This window comes from Lynx rufus, unplaced genomic scaffold, assembly GCF_022079265.1.
Source record: "Lynx rufus isolate CCGP_SWC_20201006 ecotype Redwood Valley unplaced genomic scaffold, mLynRuf1.p SCAF_23, whole genome shotgun sequence".
In the NCBI taxonomy this organism is placed as follows: domain Eukaryota; kingdom Metazoa; phylum Chordata; class Mammalia; order Carnivora; family Felidae; genus Lynx; species Lynx rufus.
In genome coordinates this window covers 9,607,737-9,631,253 of record NW_025814838.1, presented here as the reverse complement: position 1 = coordinate 9,631,253, position 23,517 = coordinate 9,607,737, and the positions used below count along the sequence as shown (strand labels likewise).

Here is a 23,517-nt window from a genome sequence, read left to right as displayed (position 1 = left end):
AAAAAAAAGAAATAGAAAAAAATCTACAATACTTTCATGTCGATGAAAGGTATCTTATGACCAAAAGCTGAGGTGAAAACAAAAGTGTCACCGTGCCATTTGAGGACAAGCACCAGCCATTCGTATGATGGTCTGTTTGCAAGAAGGTTAATAATCTGAAGGAAAATGTTCGTGCCTTCTAAATGGCACAGGAAACAGCATGCATGTTGCACTAAGGATCATAATTAAAAGGTGGCATGGCAGTAAATTTGCTGTCGTGTCCTGTTGAAAGGAAAAAATCTTTTAATTTTATTTTGTCTTATAGATGGGTAACTTCAGAGGCTAGGAGCCTCATGAGGATAATAAATCAACTTTGCTCTTTATATTAGCATTTGTCTTCAAATAGGAAGGAAGGAGAGCTGTTTCCTGAATTCAGGACATGCTGGGATGCATAAATCCGCTATGTGCTTCTTTCTCACTGGAGGTTTGGCATGTGGGTAGCCCTTTTCTCTGCGGCACACAGTCCTGCTTCCTTCCTTTCTTCCTGTTGTTTCTAGGTGACTCTTTGGTAACAAGCCCAGAGAGCCTGTTGGAGGCAGCATGGGTTCCAGCCTGAGCTCTGCCATTTATTAGTTGGGGTATTAGTTTCCCATAGCTGCTTAATAAATTACTACAAAACTGATGGCTCAAAACAACACAGGTGTCGTCTCTTACAGTTCTCGGGGCTAGAAGTGTAAAACCAATTCCTTCCAGAGCCTCTAGAGGAGAATTTGTTTTCTCGCCTTCTCTGGTTTCTGGAGGCTGCCTGTACTCTGGAGGGCCCATACCCCTTCTTTGCCTCACTCTGACCTCTGGTGTCCATCATCACAGCTACGCCTGTGGTGCCATCTGCGGCTGCATCCCTGTCACAAAGATCCTTGGGACTACATCATTGGCCCACCTAGATAATCTGGGATAATCTCAAAATCCTTTCCTTCTACAAAGTCCCTTTTGCCATATAAGGGGACGTATCCATTCAAGAGTCTGGGGATTGAATGAGGACATCTTGGGGAACTGTTATATAGCCTGCCACAGTCAGGCAACCTGGAAATAATCCGTTCACCAGCCGTGCTCCTCTCTCCTGTTACTTGGGGATGACATTGCAGGGTTGCCGTGAGGTCTAAGATGGTATCAGAGAAATTATCACAAGCAACAGAAATTTAAAGGCTACTTAAGGAAAAGGGTATATACTGAAAGAAAAAAAAGATTACTCACAAACGTGAAGGAAAAGGCAAGGACCTGGCCTTAGAAAGCAGGTGTAGTGATCCAGGAATCATAGACCCATGTTTTCTAGACAACAGTGCCGGGAAGAATACTATAGTCTCTGCCGGTCCACTCAAGATTCACATTCTAGGGAAACCGCATCTGTTTGGCTAAGCTTGGCTGTCAGGTACACCCCTCGGTTACTGGACGGTGAGGTGCTGTGACCCACGTTCCCCACCCCCCAGCACAGGGAGGTGGAACTGTCAAAGCAAAGTCTGAGGGCTGATAGATACCACAAGAAGGGGCAGGGTCTGTTGAGCAGATGAAAATTAAAGACATCCATTGCCGAGGGCTCATAGGAGGTCTCCAAAGAATGATCACTTTTACTGTGTCCTTAATCTGAGGAGAATGGCAGTCACTACTTTAGTAGTATGAAACGTGGAGGGCAGAATAACCAAGCAAGAGAAAGACCAAATATCTGCTCCGCCACTGATAAATCCTGACATTAAAGAAAGTTCTCTGTTTTCTTATCTATAATAATATGCATTCATTCAAAAACACTTACTGAATGCCTACTCTTTTCCAGGTACTTTTCTCGGTACCGTAGATAGAGTGGAGAACAAGAGAAAGTCTTGGCCCCCATAGAGTTTACATTTTAGTATAAAGACAATCAATAACTAAGCTAACAGATAAGCATATTGCATAATGTAAAGAAGACCCAAGTGCTCTGAGGAAAAATGAAGCAGCGTAAGTGGATAGAGCATCCCAGGCCTGGGGTGAGAGCTGCCGGTGTTTAGAGAAGCCAGGGAAGATGCACTTCTTTGAACAGGAAACATTTGCACAGGGGTCTGTAAGCCAACCTTACAAAGATCAGAAGGAGGAGTGTTCCAGGTGGAGAGAACAGCCACTCTGAAGGCCCTTGAGAGAGGGAACAGACTTGGCTAGTGAGACGAGGAGATGAGGGAGGCCAAAGCTGGGTGGACAGTGAAGCCAGAACAGTGGGCTAGGTTGTGCCCAGGTTGGGTGGGCCTTTGGGTACCATGGTAAAGATTAACTTTTTTCCTCTGAGTGTGATAGAAAACTATCAGAGGGTTTTTAGGAGAAGATCGAGGGAATCTGATTTATCTTTTACAAAAGACCACTATGGGGGCACTTGGGTTGTTCAGCTGGGGTTAAGGTCCGACTCTTGATTTCTGCTCAGGTCATGATCTCATGGTTTGTGAGATCCAGCCCAGGTCCAGCTCTGTGCTGGCAGTGTGGAGCCTGCTTGGGATTCTCTCTCTCTCTCTCTCTCTCTCTTTTTCTCTCTCTCTCTGCCCCTCCCCCCCCAAAATAAATAAATACACATTTAAAAATAAATAAATAAGAAGATTACTCTGGTGGCTAGCGGGGAAGTTGACTTCAGTCACCTCTAACAATGCAAGTGGTCAGTGGGGAGGCTACTGTAGGCAGGAGATAATGGCAGCTCAGAGTTCAGGAGGCACGAAGAGGTTGTATTTGGGATATTTTGATGTTGGAACCAAGACTTGTTGATGGATTGAATGTGTGGTGAGAGAGAAGTCAAACATGGCTTGGAGATTTCAGGCCTGAGCAACTGGCTGAATGAGGAGCCAGTTACTGAAATGGAGTGGCAGAAATTAGAGTTCTGTTTTGAAAATTTAACGGCTTTATGGATAAATCCCAAGTTTTGGGGAGTAAAAATATGAAGCTTTCTTTTTATTTTTTCCCCACTAACTGACCCGCTGTATCATGGTGGGTCTCCCTTCTGTCTGGGAGGCAGCCATTTAAATAACTTTTTGGCCGAATTCCCTAACTTCCTGGTCACTCTCTGTTTTTAGATGGTCTCATTTCACTGTTTGAATTCATCCTGTTTAGTTTTAAATCTTTAGTTCTCAGTCTCATCCTGGATGTAAACCTCGTCTTCTCCCCTTTCCCTAGCTCCAGCCATGCTGTCAATGACTCGGGGGTCCCTGAACTTGGAAGGTGGACACATTGCCTCTCTATTTTCATTACCCTTTAACTGAAATTTAGCCTCACTTTTAATTATGAGCATGGGCAACGAGCTTCAGAAGAGTCCATGGTACCTGTGTCTTGGTCACTAATAGTGATCAGATTTTTTCACATCCCGATACAGTAGTTGCAATGGTCTTGAAATATCGTTTACACATGTCACTTCTTCTAAATTACAGAAGTTAATTGACATGCCATTAGCTCTTCCTATTTACTGCATACTCTAGAAACACGTATGTTATTATGTCACCTCCTGGTTTTGTTTTGTTCTTTATTTATTTTGAGAGAGAGAGAGAGAGCACATGTGCACACATAAGCAGGGAAGGGGCTGAGAGAGAGAATCCCAAGCAGGCTCCATGCCATCAGTGCAGAGCCCATTAGGGGCTGGAACTCAGGAACTGCAAGATCATGACCTGAGCCAAAATCAAGAGTTGGACACTTAACTGACTGAGCCACCCAGGCGACCCACCACCTGTTTTTGGTCTTTTTTTTTTAGTATTTTGAAAACTGTATTCCAGTATAATTGGTTTGCTTTGAAATCTTATATATTTACTTTCATATTTAAAAAAAGTATTATTGGGGGGGGGGCGATGTGCCTGGATGGCTCAGTAACTTGAGTGTCCGACTCTTGGTTTCAGCTCAGGTCATGATCCCAGGGTCGTTGGAGTGAGCCCCATGTCAGAGTTTGGAGCCTGCTTGAGATTCTCGCACCTCCCTCTGCCTGTCCCCTTGCCTTCGTCACTTGTGTACTCTCTCCCTCTCTCACTCTCAAATTAAAAAAATATATGTTATTTAGAAAAGAAATCCAAACTGCCAGAGTAAAAAGGGATCCATGACACAAACCAAGTTAGGATCCCCTGCCAGAGATTTGGAAGCCGTGAAGAGGGAGGTGGTCTGCTCTTCTGATACACCCACCCTTGCTCAGGCTCACTCTCTGGAGGGGGAAAAGGGAGATTGGGAAGGAGGCAGGTCTCCCTCAGGTTTTCGTTGAGTCACGTTAAAGAAAACATGTAATCCGTTACAAAGAGACTAAACACGGCAACCTGGACCCGTTTATCAAAACGCATCAAGTATCACAACCCTGACCTTCAACACGGTTATACTTTACAGGGTGGGCACCTGGCCTTGTCTCATTCTTAGGTGAGCTCTGTTGGCTAGACCCATATGCGACGTCCAGTGATGGGGCTGGTAAGATGGGATTCGATGCTGTGTTTAACTTAGGAGAGTGATTCAGCTTGATGCCAGGGTAATACCTGCTTGTGGGTCTCTCAGGGTGATTAGTGAGGGGGCAGAAGCCAGATCACATCCTAGTAACCATGGTTTCTGAATGCACTTTAAGGCCGCTAGAGAGTAATACAGCTGGCTCTACCCTACTGATTTTCAGAGTTGTTCCTGACATCACAGAAAATCCTATGAGATTCCATCCTAATGGCTGGTCACCATATATCTGGGTGCGTCATTCCAGATAACCTTTGTTGTACTTCTTCCAGATATTTGAAATTTATTACTCAAGACTGATGATGCCTCTAACACAGAATGTTTGGGAAACCAGTTAAGGCCGGGCAGGGACTGGATAATCTCTTTTGCTGGATAGGATGGGTAGTTGTTATTAAATACTTAGGCCCTAGAAAGGCTTTATAAATGATGATTGATTTAGGGCCTGTGTCATTTTGTAAATGGCTTGGCATCAGGGTTGTGCTTTCGTGTTCCAAGAAAACAACTTAGTCTCTTACCTAATGAAAAGTGGATAGAATTTGGATTCCAAGATTCAAGTTTCAATATAAAGCAAGCTTTTCTGCTTTCTGCTTTATTTTGTTTAAGTGCCACTTTAGGATGGTCCCTCTTGTTTTAGAACTGGATGTAGAAATTAACAAAGATGAACTTTTCAGAGTCCCTTGTATATTTTGAAATCGTGCTGTATCTCTTTTAGGTCCTGCAAATCTTTTACTTAGCACCCAAAAAGGGGGAAAGAATTGTGTGTGTGTTTATGCATATACACAGAATCAGAAAAATAAATGCTTGTTCTTTCTCAGAATTATAGCATCGATTCCTATGTTCAAATATATTTGATTCACATTTAAGAAAAAAGGAAAAAGACATGACAAATGAGCATGATCAGTAAGACAAGTCTTGGAAACATACTCAGTGATACTGTTTTGCCGTTGAAACATGCAAACCTGTCTGCTCTGGCTTATGTCCCATGTAAGCCCTTGAGGAGGGAGCCTGCCTGCCTTCTCCTGTGATTGACATGGCACCTCCTCCCCCTTCCCAGTTCCCCAATGATGAGAAGCTGCCTCTACTCGATCTCTATTTTTATTTGACCTGAAGCCAGTTGCACTGATTCCAAAAGAGAGAAAAGGGCCTGACATGGCTTCTATCCCTTCACGCTGGCCTGCTGAAATGATTGATAATTCCCAAGGACTACACTCAGAAGATTAAGTCCTTTTCATTTGGCTCTCTCATACTTATTCTTGGTTTGGGAACTAGACAGCACCCCATTATTTAGCCATGAAAGCAAGGATGTCACTAAAGGTGGCCTCATATTACTGCTTAAAGGCCTATTAGAAATCTCATTTTGCTTTTTGGAGATTCATTGTCATGCAAAGTGGTTCGAGGTTTCATTACTGGTGAAAGCCCTTTGTTGGGCTGGCCCAGCCTGTTGTCCCCAGATTTGCAGGTCTCCTTTCCTACTGCTATTCCAAAACAGGAATACTGTTACTTTGAGGATTTCATGACATCAGTAGAGAAAAACATACTTAAGGCAGGGAAATTGCAGCCGAACAGAAAGGCGCCATCAAATCTCCCCTCCGATACAAGTGACAAACTCCACTTTGTTCTGCTGTCCTGACATCGGATTTCCCTGTGGAGCGTCAGACAAATGAATACCTGCCAAGTTATTACTGTAAGAATTAATGAAGAGGGCATCTTCTATGATTACGGCTTTTTTCTCCCTCCCCAGTTTTTTCTTCTAGGCAAATGACCTTGTTTTCTTCTATTAAACACGCACAGCTGCGAGACCCTGAATTCCACATCAGTGACCTTCTGAGCTGTCTTCTCTTCCCCTTTTAGGCCACTCCCTGTGCTTCCTGGGCCAAAAGATTCTCAGCAGGAAATGGTCTGTGACCTTGAATGAGTCACTTCACACCTCTGTGCCTCAGTTTCTTTGTTCTAAAAGAAGGATAACCACAGCTAATATTACTTTTATTTATTATCCTTGCTAAGATTGTGAGGATTTAATGAAATAATGTATGGAAAGTGCTTAGGACACTGTGCCAGGCAGAGAGCTCCTTCCACAAACATTTATCAACTACCCACTAGAAATGTCAGTTCTCCCTGGCTTTGACTTCTCTGGTTCTGGAATAATTCCTAAGTGCTGGGACTGCCAAGAGGCGCAGACACGGGCCTGGTCTCTGCCCTCCTGGAGCCTGCAGTCCAGCTGAGGATTAGGGCATTAATTAGATAACCACACAGATTTCTATCTCTGAATTAGGCCAAGGACTAGGAAGGAAAATTACACAGAGCTCCACTGGGTCCTAACCTAAACAAAAAACACCTTTCCATAACACTGGAATGGAGATCAGAAGAAAGAGTTAAGAGTGAACCAGGAGGAGTGTCAGCCCTCTCACCCCCAACCTTAGATTTTGAGCAAGTTAGGAAAAGGTACTCCTACCCCAGGGCAGATGTGACCCCAGGCCATGAGCATGGCTTAGCGGGCAGAGCATGGGCTGGGTTTCAGTGCCCTCTGGCCCATCTGCTGGGTGTCCTTAAGCAGCAACCTGCACAGCTATACGGCTGCAGATAGGAGGATATTGGAGGCAGAGGAAAGGCAGGGTCTGCAAAGACCATGGGTGGAAGGGCACTTTTGGAGAGATGAAAAGGGCCACCATGGCTGGAGCACAAGGAGCCAGGCTGATAGGAAGGAAGTCCAGAAAGCTCTCAGTAAATATCAGCTAGTATTAATGCATGATAATATTAGTCTCATAAATCCATTGCCAACACACCAAGGTCTCCTTAGAAACCCCAAGGTCTCTCTAGAAGCCATTGATTTTTAACTAGTGAAGGAGAATTGCTTCAGGGATGTGATTTGTTGGTGTCACACAACTGAGACTTAAAGAATAAGGACAGTGGATGAGTAGAGACATTTGATGTGGAAAGCAGGGAGCCGATGTGTCTCCGGTGGCAAGCCTCCAGCAAAATATGAATGCTCCATTGCAGCCCAGAAAGCCAGATATTAGGTAAGAAGAAGTGAAAAACAAAAACAGAACCATAAAAAATAAAAAAAGCCACCACATCATGCAAGTGAAAATGGAAACAGGACGTTAGGGAAAGGTTTCTGTCATTTTGAGGGTGTAATTATCTCTCCAAAGAAGTAGAAGACTGTCCTTGACTTGGTCTCTTCAAAAGGACCTGCCCAGCCCAAGACCCAGAACCTGGCAACAACACTGTGCTCCCTAGAAATGGTCTTAATACCCCCAAGGTTCTTCCTGGCTTTGATTTCTTCGATTCTGGAATAATTCAAAGCACACATGTTCATTCAAACAAATATACTGTATGAAGGGTGGGTTGTTGTTGTTGTTTTTAAGTCAGAGTTTAGGGGGAAATAAAACCACACAACCTGGAGAATCACGCATTATTGCCTGATAATGCTTTGCATTCTGTGCCAAGCTGGGCATCTGCGAGTGTTTGCTCAGTTGAGGTCTGGTGTTAGCAGAGCATTGTGAAGGCAGCCTGGGCTTTGGGATCAGATGGGTCTGGGCTCAGATCTCTACTAGGCCACCTACAAGCTGTATGACCTTGGGTAGCTTAGTCAACCTCTCTACACAATGGGAGTTAGTATAAATTCAAATGATGGTTGTTATTAGGGAGAGCTCTGAGGCCAGGGCACTTAAGAACCCCTCACTTGCAAAGTCGTTTCCAGTGTTCTTGCCTTGAGATCAGCCTCTATGACCCACATACTTCCAGAAGTTCATTTGTTTGTACTATATCTAAAAAGACTTAACTTGGCTTTTCAGAGGTAGCTGTGCTTTAGAGAAACATAAGGAACCAGAATTAAGTCATACTCATAAGATCTTGTCAGGAGTTAGTATCTCTATGAAACTTTTAGGGAAAAGAAAAGAAAAGAGCATTTAGCCGTGATTTTTAAATGTAGTATCTGTGATCAAAAATCCCATCACAATCTGCACAATCCAAAAAGAGCAAACAGTATCAACTGACCCAGCACTTGACATATTTTATTGCCTATTAAGATGTAGTAGCAGAACTTAACTTAAAAATATGCTTGGGGTGCCTGGGTGGCTCAGTTGGTTGAGCGTCCGACTTCAGCTCAGGTCATGATCTCACAGTCCGTGAGTTCGAGCCCCATGTCGGGCACTGTGCTGACAGCTCAGAGCCTGGAGCCTGCTTCAGATTCTGTCTCCCTCTCTCTCTGCCCCTCCTCCACTCATGCTTGCTCTCTCTCAAAAAGTAAATAATCTCTCTCAAAAAGTAAATAAAAATTTTTAAAAATGTTTTAAATAAATGAAACATTCTTTTTAAAAAATATGCTTGAATTTAAGCCACATTAAATTGTAATGTGCACACAATTTATCAGAGATAAATGCCAATATTTTGTTTTCATTTCCTGTCCATAGGAAGTTGGAAAAAGAGCCCTTTATTAAGTGTCAGTCATAAGGCAGTATTTAAAAGTCGCCCTTGCTGTGTCTCTTGTTTTATGTCTACACAGCCTTATGTATGTGGCACCTTTAGGAGTAACATGCAGCTTTAGCAACCTGAGCCTTTCAAAGCAGAGCAGGTTAATAGTGATTTAAGATTTTGCTGGTTAAAAGCAAAACAAAACAAAATCCATCTTCGATTTTAAAACAAAACACGCTAACCCAGCTTAAACTTTTCTATCAAAAATGGCATTGTTGCTTTCTAAGAATGGAAATGGATGAGGCACTTAATCAGAGAGGCCATTATGTTGTCAAAGGCCTTGCTGAGACTGAAGGATGGATTCTCAGGGGCATATGACCATTTTATTGCTTTTCAGCCCACGGCCGGCAATGCCACTCTCCCTCCTGCTGACAGAAGGAGAGGCAGCGCTGATCATTCAGTCCTTCTGGAGAGCCTATCTGGTAAGAGTCTTGTGCAATTATGGCGTTTGGCCTGGTGGGGAATTTTTGTGATGCAGAGTGCCCATGGGAAAACTGTTAGATGAATTTGAAACAGAGGGTATTATAGCTAACATCCAAACCTCAGAAATAGGATTCTCTGTAAAATACATCTCAAAGAGTGGTTTAGTATTTTTACCAAAGCTTCTTTTGCAATTATCATGAAAAGTACTCTACAGCCTTTTAATGTAGCTGTATACTAGCCTGTATTACCTAAAAAATAATATTATTTACATACAGAGAGCAATACATATTCGTTTTAGAAAAAGAAAATTCAGATAATTCAGTTAGAGCAAAAAAAAAATATTTGAATTGCTGAAACTGGTACCCCAAAATAATCATTGTTGGCATTTTGCTGTAAAACTTTCCAAACCTTAAAAATCTTGATGGGTGAAACAGGTAAAGGGGACTAAGAGTACACTTATCTTGATGAGCACTGAGTCATGTATGGAACTGTCAAGTCACTATATTGTACACCTGAAACTAATATAACACTGTTATGATAACTAAACGGGACTTAAAAATTTTTTTTTAATTTTTTTTAACATGTATTCATTTTTGAGAGACAGAGAGAGACAGAGTATGAGCAGGGAAGGGGCAGAGAGAGAGGGAGACACAGAATCTGAAGCAGGCTCCAGGCTCTGAGCTGTCAGCACAGAACCCGATGTAGGACTCGAACTCACGAACTGCGAGATCATGACCTGAGTCGAAGTGGACACTCAACTGACTGAGCCACCCAGGTGCCCCTTAAAAGTTTTTAAAATGAATAAATGAAAAATATAAAATTTGAAAAATCTTAGAAGACAGAATAACATATAGACACTTATCATATGCTAGAAGTAACCTTTTCTTTTGAAACTTGTCTTTTGTAGCCATTTTCCTATTGGTTATTCCCAGTTTATCATTATTATAATAAGTGCTGTAATACATATCTTTGTGCAGCCATCTTTGCACAATTGTCTGGTTGTTTATGTAGGACAAATTCTAGAAGTGGAATTTCTGGGTCAAAAGGTGAGTTCTTCTCTAAAGCTCCTGATCCATATTGTCATGTGGCCCTTCCAGAGGATGTACTTTGAAAAATTCTTACCAAATATACATATGAGAGTGGCCTGTGTATCTTGTGCTAAAAAGTATACATTCTCCCCAATTTTTTGGCCATACATCAATGTTAAGAAGCTTCTAATAAACATGAAGCTCCTATTCTAGGTAAAAGCGTGTCTCTACCCAAGTCTGAGTGTTAAACATCAATGGAACTAGTTTAGATTTGATTTCAGAGGTGGTGAACATTGCCACAGAGAAAGGTCTCAGTGGACTTACACGGAGGCCAAACATCTCCATGCTGACGCTCTCCTCAGAGCTGCTGTAGGAGAAGTAGCCTGAGGTGAACATGCCGGCAAACGGTTGTCCAGGAAGAAATTAGATGAATTCTAATGAGATACCATTAATAAATCAATAAGCAAAATATTTGTTAAATGTTAAATGGGACTGGGGCGCCTGGGTGGCTCAGTCAGTTAAGCATCCGACTTCGGCTCAGGTCATGATCTCACGGTCCGTGAGTTCGAGCCCCGCGTTGGGCTCTGTTCTGACCGCTCAGAGCCTGGAGCCTGTTTCAGATTCTGTGTCTCCCTCTCTCTCTGACCCTCCCCCGTTCATGCTCTGTCTCTCTCTGTCTCAAAAATAAATAAACGTTAAAAAAAAAAAGAATTTAAATGTTAAATGGGACTGTCCTTTCTTATAAGCAGCTTACTGTTTCAGGCAATATTGTTCAGTGAACACAGGGCTCAAAGTCAAGTGTGAAGGTTAAATAATAGACTTGCACATTATAAGGAGCAGTTTGTTCCCAAAGAGTTAAAAGCCAGTAATAAAACCCTCTGTGATATGTCACGATTTAGATACAATTTTTAACTACATAGGTTTTCAGCATTTCCTACATATTTTATAGATATGGTCTTTGTCCTTCTGTAATTGAACATCAGCAGGTTAGTTTAAGTCCAGTGATGTCCAACCAAGGTGAAAGATTCCTGGCTTCCACATGCTTTTTGAGTTCCACCTTTGCCGTCAGCATATTTCATTTGTGAGACTTGAACTTGTTACACTAGCATTAGTAGTTTTACTTTTCCATTTTCTGATCCTTTTAATGAGACAGTAAGAGCCAAATGCAATAAAATAGTGATTTGCAGATTTTGTTTCTTTAAAACAGCAAAGCCCTTTCTTCAAATCATACTCAGAAGCCTAAATTGTAATCACTATGTTAACAGTAAAAGGGGATGTTCTGTCCCTGATTCTCCCATGCAGTAATAAGACTTTCACACACAGGGGGCCTGTGTTATGGACACAGCATGAGAAACATAGAGATCTTCCTCTACTTATCATGGAGTTACATCCTGATAAACCTAGTGTAAGTTGAAAATGCATTTAATATACTTAACCCACTGGACATCATAGCTTAGCTTCGCCTAACCTATAAATGTGCTCAGAACACTTACATTAGCCAACAGTTGGGCAAAATCATCCCCCACAAAACCTATTTTATAATAAATTGTTGAATATATCATGTAACTTATTGAATACTGTACCGAAAATGAAAAACAGAATAGTTGTTTGGGTGCAGAATTATCCTCAGTGTATTGGTTACTGACCCTGGTGATCACATGACTGACTGGGAGCTGTGGTTTGCCGACTCATGAGAATATTGTATAGCATATCACTCACCCGGGAAATGATCAAAATTCAAAATTTGAAGTATAGTTTCTACTGAAGGCATATGGCTTTCATGCCATCATAAAGTGTAATCGTAAGTTGGGGACTGTCTGTAGTCCTTAAGACAGCTGAATTCAGCTTATCACACCAACAAACACTGCCATATAAAAAGATGTCAAAGTGGCCCAAAATTTAACCGTGGCTATAGTACCATCATCACACTAGTGATATAGTACCTCACAGTACAAAAGATGTTTACAGGTCAGTGTATACTGTGTGAGAGTTCAGGTTGTTCAAACCCAAACATCTCCTGTGCTAAAAATATATTACTAAAGGTCACCAAGTGAGGGGGGAAGATCCTAAGTTGTTGCCAGAAGGAAAAGAGGTCTGATATATGGGATGACCTTGGAAGCTTCCACAAAAGAGGAAGGACTTGGTCTCAGCCTTAAAAGAAAGATGGAACACTGGATTGTCTGCTGGGACCAAGATGATATCCCAAGGGGAGGAAATTGCGTGTGTTTGTGTGTGTGTGTGTGTGTGTGTGTGTGAGAAATACCAATTTTATTAAAACATACTGTATATTTTTATGGGGTGCTTGCGTGGCTCAGTCATTTAAGCATCCACCTTCAGCTCAGGTCATGATCTTGTGGTTTGTGAGTTCAAGCCCTGTGTAGGGCTCTGAGCTGACAGCTCAGAGCCTGAAGCCTGCTTCAGATTCTGTGTCCCCCTCTCTCTCACTGCTCTTCCCCTGTTCTCTCAAAACTGAATAATCATTAAAAAATTTTTAAAATGTACTGTATATTTTTTTTTCAACATTTATTTATTTTTGGGACAGAGAGAGACAGAGCATGAACGGGGGAGGGGCAGAGAGAGAGGGAGACACAGAATCGGAAACAGGCTCCAGGCTCCGAGCCATCAGCCCAGAGCCCGACGCGGGGCTCGAACTCACGGACCGCGAGATCGTGACCTGGCTGAAGTCGGACGCTTAACCGACTGCGCCACCCAGGCGCCCCTGTACTGTATATTTTTGACAACTACACACACACACACACACACACACACACACACACAAAGGACAGGTAAATATCTAAAGGGAAACAGAGCAATCTGACAGCAGTGGATAACTTGGAGTAGCTGGGAAAAATTTGAGAGACTGTAGCCTTATATACACTGAACAGTTTTTACAAACAGGCTATAGTATAATTTTCATTAATTTCAAATTTATTTAAACCATGTTTTCATGCCAATGGATGCAGAACACAAAATCCAATGATTTTGTTATTTATAATTAATAAATTAACCATTAATTTATAATTAATAAACATGATTATATTACATTATGATAAAAACACTCAATAACTTCATAAAGGGTGGTCATAAAACTCCACAGCTAATATATTTAGGGAGAAAGGACTGGGTGTTTTCCCCCTAAAATTGGGAACAAGACAAAGATATTATCTCTACTTTAGTTCAACATAGCACTAGAGGTTTTAGCTAAGGAAATTAGGCAAGAAAAGAAATAAAAGGCATCGGATTGGAAAGGAGGAAGTAAAACTATCTCTATTCTCTGTACAGACATGATCTTCCATACAGAAATTCCTAACTAATTCACACACACACACACACACACACACACACACACACACAAAAGAACTAATAAACAAGTCCAGCAAGGTTGCAGGATACCAAATCAATATACAAAAATCAAGTGTATTTGTACATACTTAGCAATGAACAATCTGAAAATGAAATTAACAGAACAATCCCATTTGTAATAGCGTCAAAAAGAATAAAATACTTAGGAATAAATTTAACAAAAGCACTGCAAGACTTATGCTGGAAACTGCAAAGAAATTTTGAAAGACCCAAACAAAAGAAAAGACAGCCTGTGTCTATTGATTGGAGGACCTGATGTTGTAAAGATGGCGGTACAATTTGATCTGCAGGTTCAATGCAACCTCTATCAAAATCCCAACTGCCTTTTTTTTTAACAGAAATCAACAAGCAGATCCTAAGTTTCACGTGAAAATATAAGAGACCCCAAATAGCCAAAACAGTCTTGAAAAAGACAAAGTTGGAGGACTCACACTTCTCTATTGGAAAACTTACTATAAAGCTACAGTAACCAAATGCTAGTGGCATAAGGACAGGCATAGATCAATAGAATAGAATTGAGAGTCCAGAAATAACCCCTTAAATTTATGGTCAATTGATTTTTAACAAGAGTGCCAAGACCATTCAATGGGGAAAGAATAGTCTTTTCAACAAATAGTGATGGAACGCCTGAATATCCACATGCAAAAAATCAAGTTAGACTCCCACCTCGTACAATATACAAAAATTAATCCAAAATTAATCAGACCTAAATTAAAATGCAAAAACAGTAAAACTCTGAAAAGGAAACATAGGTGTAAATTTTCATGACTTTGGATTAAACAACAGTTTACATAACAAAAAGCACAAGCAACAAGAGAAGAAAAGCACATCGGACTTCATCAAAATGGAAAACTTTTGGCTCCTAAGAACACCATCAAGTGAATAAAAAAGTCAATTCACAGAATGGGAGAAAATATTTGCAAATCTTGTATCAAATAAGGGCTCAATATCTCGAATATATAAAGAATTCTCACAACCCGACAAATAACACAATTACAAAACTGGCAAAGGATTCAAATACACACTGCTTCAAAGACTATATGCAAACCCATGAAAAGATGTAGGAAATGTAAAGCAAAACCACAGTGAGATACCACCTCACACCCACCAGTATGGCTAGGATCCAAAAGACAACAAATATTGGTGAGAGTGTAGAGATCTTGGAAGGGCTCACACAGTGCTGGTGAGAATGGAAGATGGTGCTGCCACTTTGGAAAGCAGTTTGGCAGTTCCTCAAAAATCTAAAAATTGAGCCACCACTCCATGACTCTGCATTCCCACTCCTAGGTGTATATTTAAGGTAATGGAAAGCATCTGTCCAAACACTTGTACATGAAGGTTCACAGAAGCATTATTCACAGTAGCCGAAATGTGGAAAATAATCCAAATGTCCACCAACTGATGAATGGATACATAAAACGTGGTACATCCATGTAATGGAGTGTTGCTCGGCCATCAAAAGGAGTGAAGTACTGTTACCTGCTACAAAATGGGTGAACCTTGAAAGCTTTATGCTAAGTAAAAGGAGCCAGACACAATAGGCCACATAGTCCATTTAAGTAAAATGTCCAGAATAGGTAAATCCCTACACAGAAACCAGATTAGGGGCACCTGGGTGGTTCAGTCTGTTAAGCGTCCCATTTGGCTCAGGCCATGATCTTGCAATCCATGAGTTCGAGCCCCATGTCAGGCTCTGTGTTGACAGCTCAGAGCCTGGAGCCTACTTCGGATTCTGTGTCTCCCTCTCTCTCAGCCCCTCCCTTGCTCTCTCTCTCTCTCTCTCTCTCTCTCTCTCTTTCTCTCAAAAATAAATAATAAAGATTAAGAAAAAAATTTTAAAAAGATACCAGATTAGTGGTGGTCAGGGACTGGAGGAAGAGAAGCACTGGGAGTGACTGCTAATGGCATTGTTTTGGGTGATAGAATGTTCTGGAATTAGATAGTGGGGATGGTTGTACAGCTTTGTGAATAAAAAGCACTGAATTGTAAACTTTAAAAGGGTGAATTTTATGTTATGTGAATTCTATATAAGGAAACAAATGAGGGGAGCCTGGGTGGTTCAGTCGGTTAAGCATCCACCTCTTGGTTTCAGCTGAGGTCATGGTCTCATGGTTCATGGATTTGAGCCCCATATCTGGCTCCATGCTGACAGTGTGGAGCCTGCTTGGGGTTCTGTCTCTCCCTGTCTTTCTGACCCTGCCCTGCTCAGTCACTCTCTCTCTCTCTCTCTCAAAACAAATAAATAAACTTAAAAAAATAATAAACACATGAATATTATGGGGAAAAATACAAAGCAAGGCACTTTATTCCTTTTAACCATATGTTCTTCTGACACAGGTTCTTGATTTTGGGCCTGGATTTGTGAATAACAGTGAGGTATCCTATGACCAGAAAAAGGGATTTTCAGGAATTCGTGAAGTGTTACCTCATAGCTGGCAATGGTACAAACTCTCTTTCCTTACACACTCGCATGTAGTTTCACTGCACTTACTATGAAGGTTTTGCAATTAATGAAAACCTTTACTTGTACTTTCTTAAACACCATGAAGGAAAAATATAGTCTTCCACAAAATTTTTTCATATGCTAAAATATACATAACATGAAATTTACCATTTTGGGGTGCCCAGGTGACTGAGTTGGTTAAGCGTTCCTACTCGTGATTTTGGCTCAAGTCATGATCCCAGGGTCATGAGATTGAGCCCTGCATCAGGCTCCCCGCTCAGCGTGGAGCCTGCTTAAGATTCTCTCTCTCTTTTTCTCTCTCTTTCCTTCTGCCCCTATCCCCCACTCATGCTCACTCTCTCTCTAAAAACAAACAAATAAATTTTTAAAAACTATAAAAAAGAAATTTACCATTTTAACGATTTTTAGTTGTAGAGTTCAGTGACATTAAGCACATTCACGTTGTTGTATAGCCGTTACCACCATCCATCTCCAGAACTTTTTTCATCATTCTAAACTGAAACTCTGTGCCCACTAAACAATAACTCCTCCCTATTCCCTCCTTCCCCCAGCCCCTGACAACCACCCTCCTACTTTCTGTCTCTAGGATTTGACTACCTGTTGTAGCATGTGTCAGAACTTCCTTCCTTTTTTTATTATATTAAAAATTTTTTTAGTGTTTATTTATTTTTGAGAGACAGAGCATGAGCGAGGGAGGGGTAGAGAGAGAGGGAGACATAAAATCCGAAGCAGACTCCAGGCTCCAAGCTGTCAGCACAGAGCAGGACGCAGGGCTTGAACTCACAAACTGAGAAATCATGACCTGAGCCGAAGTCGACGCTTAACTAACTGACTGAGCCACCCACACGCCCCAGAACTTCCTTCCTTTTTAAGATTGAATAATATTCTTGGCAGGAAGTTTTAAAATCCAGAAATCTGACATCCTCACTTATCATAAAACTAGCTGGACATATCATAAAAATATATGTTAACCAACCACATTAAAAGAAATGTCACATGGTATGAAAAGCTATGTGTACTGAGCTATTCTTGGTAGCTGTGACTTTATAATTAGCCCTATAAATAGATTCCTGGTAGTTATTACTAGATATTAAACACGTCTGTAAAAGGAGACATGCTCTTATTCCTTCTTTCAGAACACTAGAGTAATGGTTAGTCTAGATTGTTTCAACATGCAAACTGAATTTTTTTAAATCCATTTGGATACTGTGAATGAAATCTGGTCCTCTGGACACTCTCCTTTCTGAAGTGTGATTGGTCATAAGCTGCCACATCAGTGGTTCTTCTGCTTATGAAATACTGGATAGAATAGGTAACAATTAATAGAGAAAACTCTGCTCTCCTGTGAAGTTCAAATGAAGTTCTCATGGGCCATAAGGATTGAAATTTCCTTAATGATTTAGGACAGAGAGACCAGATAAATCCATTGAATATTGGTTCTGTCTAAATAAGCTCCAGGTGTTTTATGCCTTCTGCCCATTTGTTTATTTTATTTTGTCTAACTCAGCCTAGACTCCAGTGTGGCACACAGTCTTCCCTCTTCCCAGGATCAACTTCCCCTCTAGGCACTGTGACAACTGACAATCACAAAGGCTACTAATCATTACCGTTTTTGTTCATTTGATGAACAATACAGAGCAAGGTTGCTCCAGCAGCGCCTTTGTGGCTTTACAGGAAAAAAAAAAAAAAAAATTGGAGATCCTGATCTCCACCTGCAGAGAACAAGGAGAATCTGTGCATTTATACCTTTGTCTGTTGTGCAATGACCTGGGGTGGATGAGGTGCCCCCAAGGAGAAATAGCTTGCTGTAAACGAAGAGCGCATGTTTGAAGTCGGACAGTCCCCCGCCCCCTCACCGCACAGGTGGGTCTGTGTCGGCTTGGACACTAGAATATTGTATCCCTCTGGCTACAGGGATTAGTTCATGATGGGCAAGACCTAAATCAGGCCACTCACACCTAGTGAAATCCATTCTGGGAGTCTTACAGTTGTTCACACAGTGCAGCAGCTTGCTTTGCATGGGGGTCTCTGGGAGGCCCAGCTGTCCGCACACATCTTGCGACTGTGTGAAGAACCCAGTGGAGAAGTGACTGCAGAGAGAGAGATGAGAGACAGGAGGGAGCTGAGCCTTTAAGGCTGTGGAACATCTGGATTCAGCTGTACAAATGAGTCTCTTCCAGAGGGGTTTCTGTCACAGTAGGAGTCCTGACAATGATAATTTTCAAGATAAAAAGTTCTAGACTCTTGATTAGTTGCACATTAAAGAGGATATGGACACAAAATAGAAATCTGGGTGCCACTTTGTCCCAGGGAAAGACTGGGGCCCATATCGGCTTGCCCGTAGTTGGGAAGGGGAAGCCTACCCCAAGGAGCAAAATTTTCTTAGGCACATATATTATTTTTATTGCTTAAGTAATAGATTTCCATTGTGGAAAAAAGGATAATACATATAAGTTTTTAAAAATTCAATCATGTATTCATCCCTTTAGAATTTTTCCTATTCATTAGGAAGTTTTTAAAACAAAATTATGATGATAATCACTGTTTTGTGCCTGCTTTTTCCCCTTAATGATTATATTGGGAATATCCTTCTTTGTCAGCACACAAAAGTCAGTTTCACAAATTATAATGGCTCTATAATACATAATTTATTTGACCATAGCTGGACATTCTAGTTTTCTCTACTATGTAACATATATTATGAAAAACATCCTTGTTCATATGTCTGCACCCTTATCTGATTTTCTCTATGAGATTAATTGCTAGAAGTAGAATTGATGGCCCAAAAAGTAAGCATCTTTTTTCAGAGTTTTGACAATTATTTCTATATTATTCTCTAGAGAGGCTGGAGACTAGCCTGTAGATATATTTACATGCACCAGCAATATAGACAAATATGCCCTGCTGTAGGTCTAGACAGGAGAGTGAAGAGAGGAAGAGTAAGAGATTGGGTCCATAAAGTATGTCGAGGGAAGTTGAAGTTGCATGGACTGTGCAAGAGTGTATGAACAGGTAAAGGCAGTGTGACCAGTTGTGTGAGTTGTACACTGCACAACTCTGTCTAGGGAACACCATTTGCAACCAGTACAGCAGATCTCTGAGGCTTCACGAAGCCTAAAAAGTGATGATTGAGCGGCCACTTGTTATATCTACATATCTCTTGGCCTACTCTGGTAGCTGGAGGCTGAATAAGTGAAGCTCTACCAGAACCAAAGTTATGATACAGGATCAGAATTTTCTTCATGAAAGTGTATGACATCTTTTAGTTTAAGTAAAATGTAAAATAATCAATACTCAATAATGTAGTAATTATAAAATAAAGACTGGGCATTTACTCAATGGAATATTATGCCGACACTAAAAATAATAAAGAGCATAGTGACAAGATGGATATTGCCATAGTATATTAAGTGAAGGAAGAATAAAATGTCTTATATATATATGTATATATATATTGTTTATAATTATGTTAAAACAAGTGCATGTAGATAATGCACAAGAAACAAATATATGAAAAATATTGTAGTTGTTCAGAGGTGGGATGAGGGTGACGTTTTTGCCCTCTACTTTTTTTTTTATTTTTCAAATTATCTATTGTTTTTATAGATAAAAACAAAATTATATGTTATTTTTACAGTGGAATAAAAACATGTATAAATGATTCTTTTTTAATGTTTATTTTGAGAGAGTGAGAGCGTGAGCAGGAGAGGGGCAAAGAGAGGGAGAGAGAGAGAATCCCAAGTAAGGGCCAGGCTCGAACTCATGAACCATGAGATAATGACCTGAGCTGAAACCAAGAGGCAGTCGCTTAACTGACTGAGCCACCCAAGTACCCGTAAAAACATTATTTAAATAAAGACTTGGAACCCTACATTTAACCATGATCCCTTTTCCTCTTTTCAAATTTGGCATCATTAAACTATTATTCCTCAGCCTCTTTAGGGCTCTGTGTGTGTGTGTGTGTCTGTGTGTGCGTGCACGTTTACACACACTTGTGTCTATGTGTAGAAAAGAACTAGGCTCAAATGATTTTTTTGGGTTGCAAGGAAGTTTGATTATTTTGCCTATAGCTCTCCTGTTACAGTCTTAATTAACAAGAAATAACAGACCACAAGTCATTTGGAGAACTCTTTGATTTCATGAACAAAGAAAGCCTTTCACAGCACATGTGTTAGACTTCACTAGAGAAAACCCCATTGGATCAGCCAACAGTTGAAAAGGCAGGGGAGAAATATTGGCATTTCCCTCTTTATTTTTTTTTAATTTTTTTTAACGTTTATTCATTTTTGAGACAGAGACAGAGCATGAATGGGGGAAGGTCAGAGAGAGAGGGAGACACAGAATCGGAAACAAGCTCCAGGCTCTGAGCTGTCAGCACAGAGCCCGACGCGGGGCTCGAACTCACAGACCGTGAGATCATGACCTGAGCCGAAGTCGGACGCTTAACCGACTGAGCCACCCAGGCGCCCCGGCATTTCCCTCTTTAGACCATTCTGAAGATTCTAAATAAAAAGTGGTGTGTGTTCCAAAAGAACTGAAAGTGGGGTCTCGAATAGATATTTGTACACCCATGTTCCTAGCATTATTCGCAATACCTAAATCGTGGAAGCAACTCAAGTGTCCATCAATAGACAAATGGATAAGCAAAATGTGCTATATATATGAAATGTAATATTGTTCAGCCTTCAAAAGGAAAGAAATCTGTAATGTGCTACAACGTGGATGAACCTTGAAGACCTAAGGCTAAGTGAAATAAGCCAGTCACAAAAAGACAAATTCTGTATGATTCCACGTTATAGGAGGAGCTTAGAATAGTAAGAATCATAAAGACAGAAAGTATAACCGTGGTTATGGGGCTGGGGAGAAGGTAAATATGGGAGTGTTCAGTGGGTACAGACTTTCAGATTTAGAAGCTGTGAAGGGGTCTTGGGATGGATGGTGGTGATGGTTGCACAACAGTTACTTAGTGTACTTACATTTAAAAATGGTTAAGGTGGTGGGGTGCCTGGGTGGTTCAGTCGGATAAGTATCAGACTCTTGGTTTCGGCTCAGGTTATTATCTCATGGTTTTGTGAGTTCAAGCCCCGTGTTGAGCTCTGTGCTGGCAGCATGGAGCCTGCTTGGGATTCTTGCTCTCTGCCCCTCCCCCACTCACTCTGTCTCTCTCGAAATAATAAACTTAAAAAAAAATGAAAAAATGGTTCAGGTGGTAAATTTTATGTTATGTGTATTTTACCACAATAAGAGGAAAAGAAAGAGATGGGTGTTCAACTGTGTTTGATTTGATTGAACTTGATATTTTCCCCCTGAAAAACCACTCCTTTCTCTTTACGTTAGGTAGAAAATGGATGAGGAGAACAGTGCAGGATAAAAGCCAAGCAACTATGAAAAGGCCCTTCAAAGAATACAAAGAAAAAGTTTTGTAGTTCCTCCCATATTTTTATGCAGACATCAGAAATTCCAAGTTGAAGCTCTGCACTTAGGGGAAGAGAAAATTTCATCCACTTCTGGCAGCTGGCTGGGCTGGTAGGCATGACCCTCCCCCCCAAATGAGAACTTGAAGTTCTCATCATTAGCCTTAACTTTCTTGTTCTTAAATGTTGTGGGTGAGTGGAAAGACTTGTTTTATTCTGTGTAAAACATGCTTCATGGCCAGTTGTTAATAATATGGGCTCTAGCAGCAGACAGATCTGTTTGAATCTGTATGTCAGGTTATTGATAACTTTGGGTGGGTTATTTAACTTCTGGACCACAATTTCCTGTTCATAAAACAGGAATAATAATAGTTCCCACCTGTGAAGATTGAATTGGATGGTTAGTCCACATTTGGGCCTTGGCACAGTACCAGGCACATAGTAAATCCACAGTAAATATTAGCTGATGTTGTTGCTGTTATTATTACTGGTTCCATCTTCCTTAGATCAAGAGTTGCATGCTCTACCGAATAAGCTAACGAGGCATCCCAGGGCATCTGTTTAAAAAACCAGCAGGTGGCCTTCTTATATAGTTCATCAGGGACACCATGCATGCTCCCATCTCAAGGCCTTTGCACTTGCTGTTTATTCTTTGCACTTGGCAACTCTCAATCACAGTACCTTCTCTTGCTTCATTCAGGATTCTTCTTGAATATCTGTTCTGGTCACCCTTTCCAAAATGGCACCCCCTCATCACTCTCCAGCTTCTTACTTTGCTTTGTTTTCTGCCTATCACTTACCAATCACCTGACATCATACTGAATATTCACTTGTTTGTCTCTTGCCTGTCATCCTGACTGGAATGTGAGCTCCGTAAGGGTAGAGGTTGCTTGAGTTGTTCATCCTGTATCCCCAGCCCCTAGAACACTGTCTGGCACATACTAGGTACATAATAAATATTTTAGTGAATAACTGAATCCCTTAAATTATCTCTCTAATGAAGGCATTTGAAAACAAAGAAGAACAAACTGTTCTGTTCCATTTTAAAAGCCCTTCTCTGGGATCGACACAGGCACTTACACACAGACTGTTGTGGGAAGGTACTTTTGTACCAGGATCCTTGAACTCAACAGCTGTCTTGTTAATCCCCAAGAGATCACTCTTGAGAAAAGTGTATTCATTTTAGCATTGGACTTTGTGAACCACCTCTGCACCAAGCCTCGTAAGGTGAAGAAATGAAGTGTGAGAGGGGAAATTACGGTCCCCCAAACAGGCTTGAAAGGAGAGCACCAGCTGAAAGCTAATGGGGTGTGTTTAATTCATCTGAGTATTGGACAGAAAAGATTGTCTTCATTCGGAATTTCTGTCCTGAGTGCTGATATCTCCTGACAGGTGGGCAGACTTCCCTGGCAAAAGTCAGACATTGTATTGTGCAAAAGGAATGCTAAAAATGGGTGTTGCATCAGATTACCCTCAGCTTTCCTCTTGATGGTGCACAGCCATCTCTTGATAGCCTCAGAGGGTTGGTCACGACCTTTGTGATTTGATAAGAAATCTCTGCCCACAGTTCCTCTAGTGGGAACTCCACATAGACAGATTTCTCTTCTTAAGGAATCTTCTTGGTGTTTGCTGGCCCATGAATACATTTTCAGTCTATTTTTCAGTTTCACTATCACCTTACCTTCCCAACCAGAAGATCCCCAAATGCCCTTTCCTTTAGGCTGTATTGCAGGTATTTGTGAACCTCCTCCATAGTAAAATTGGTTGTGAGCATTTTCTAACACATGGAGAATGTTTATAAGCTATTAGGGAGATCTAGGTCATGTATACGAGCTGATAAAGTAGAGCAAAACTTCTGTACTTCTCAACATTCTGGAGGTCTTGGTTTTAGGTGGGGATCCCA

The 23,517-nt window shown here is 41.1% G+C and overlaps 1 protein-coding gene across 1 annotated transcript in view; it reads left to right on the top strand.

Annotated features, from left to right (window-relative positions):
* Window positions 1-23,517, top strand: part of IQCK (IQ motif containing K) — an 87,565-nt gene that overhangs the window by 46,143 nt on the left and 17,905 nt on the right. Inside the window, exon 7 of the mRNA XM_047087810.1 lies at window positions 9,260-9,344. Coding sequence (XP_046943766.1) covers window positions 9,260-9,344 — 85 coding nt within the window. The remainder of the gene's footprint in view (window positions 1-9,259; window positions 9,345-23,517) is intronic.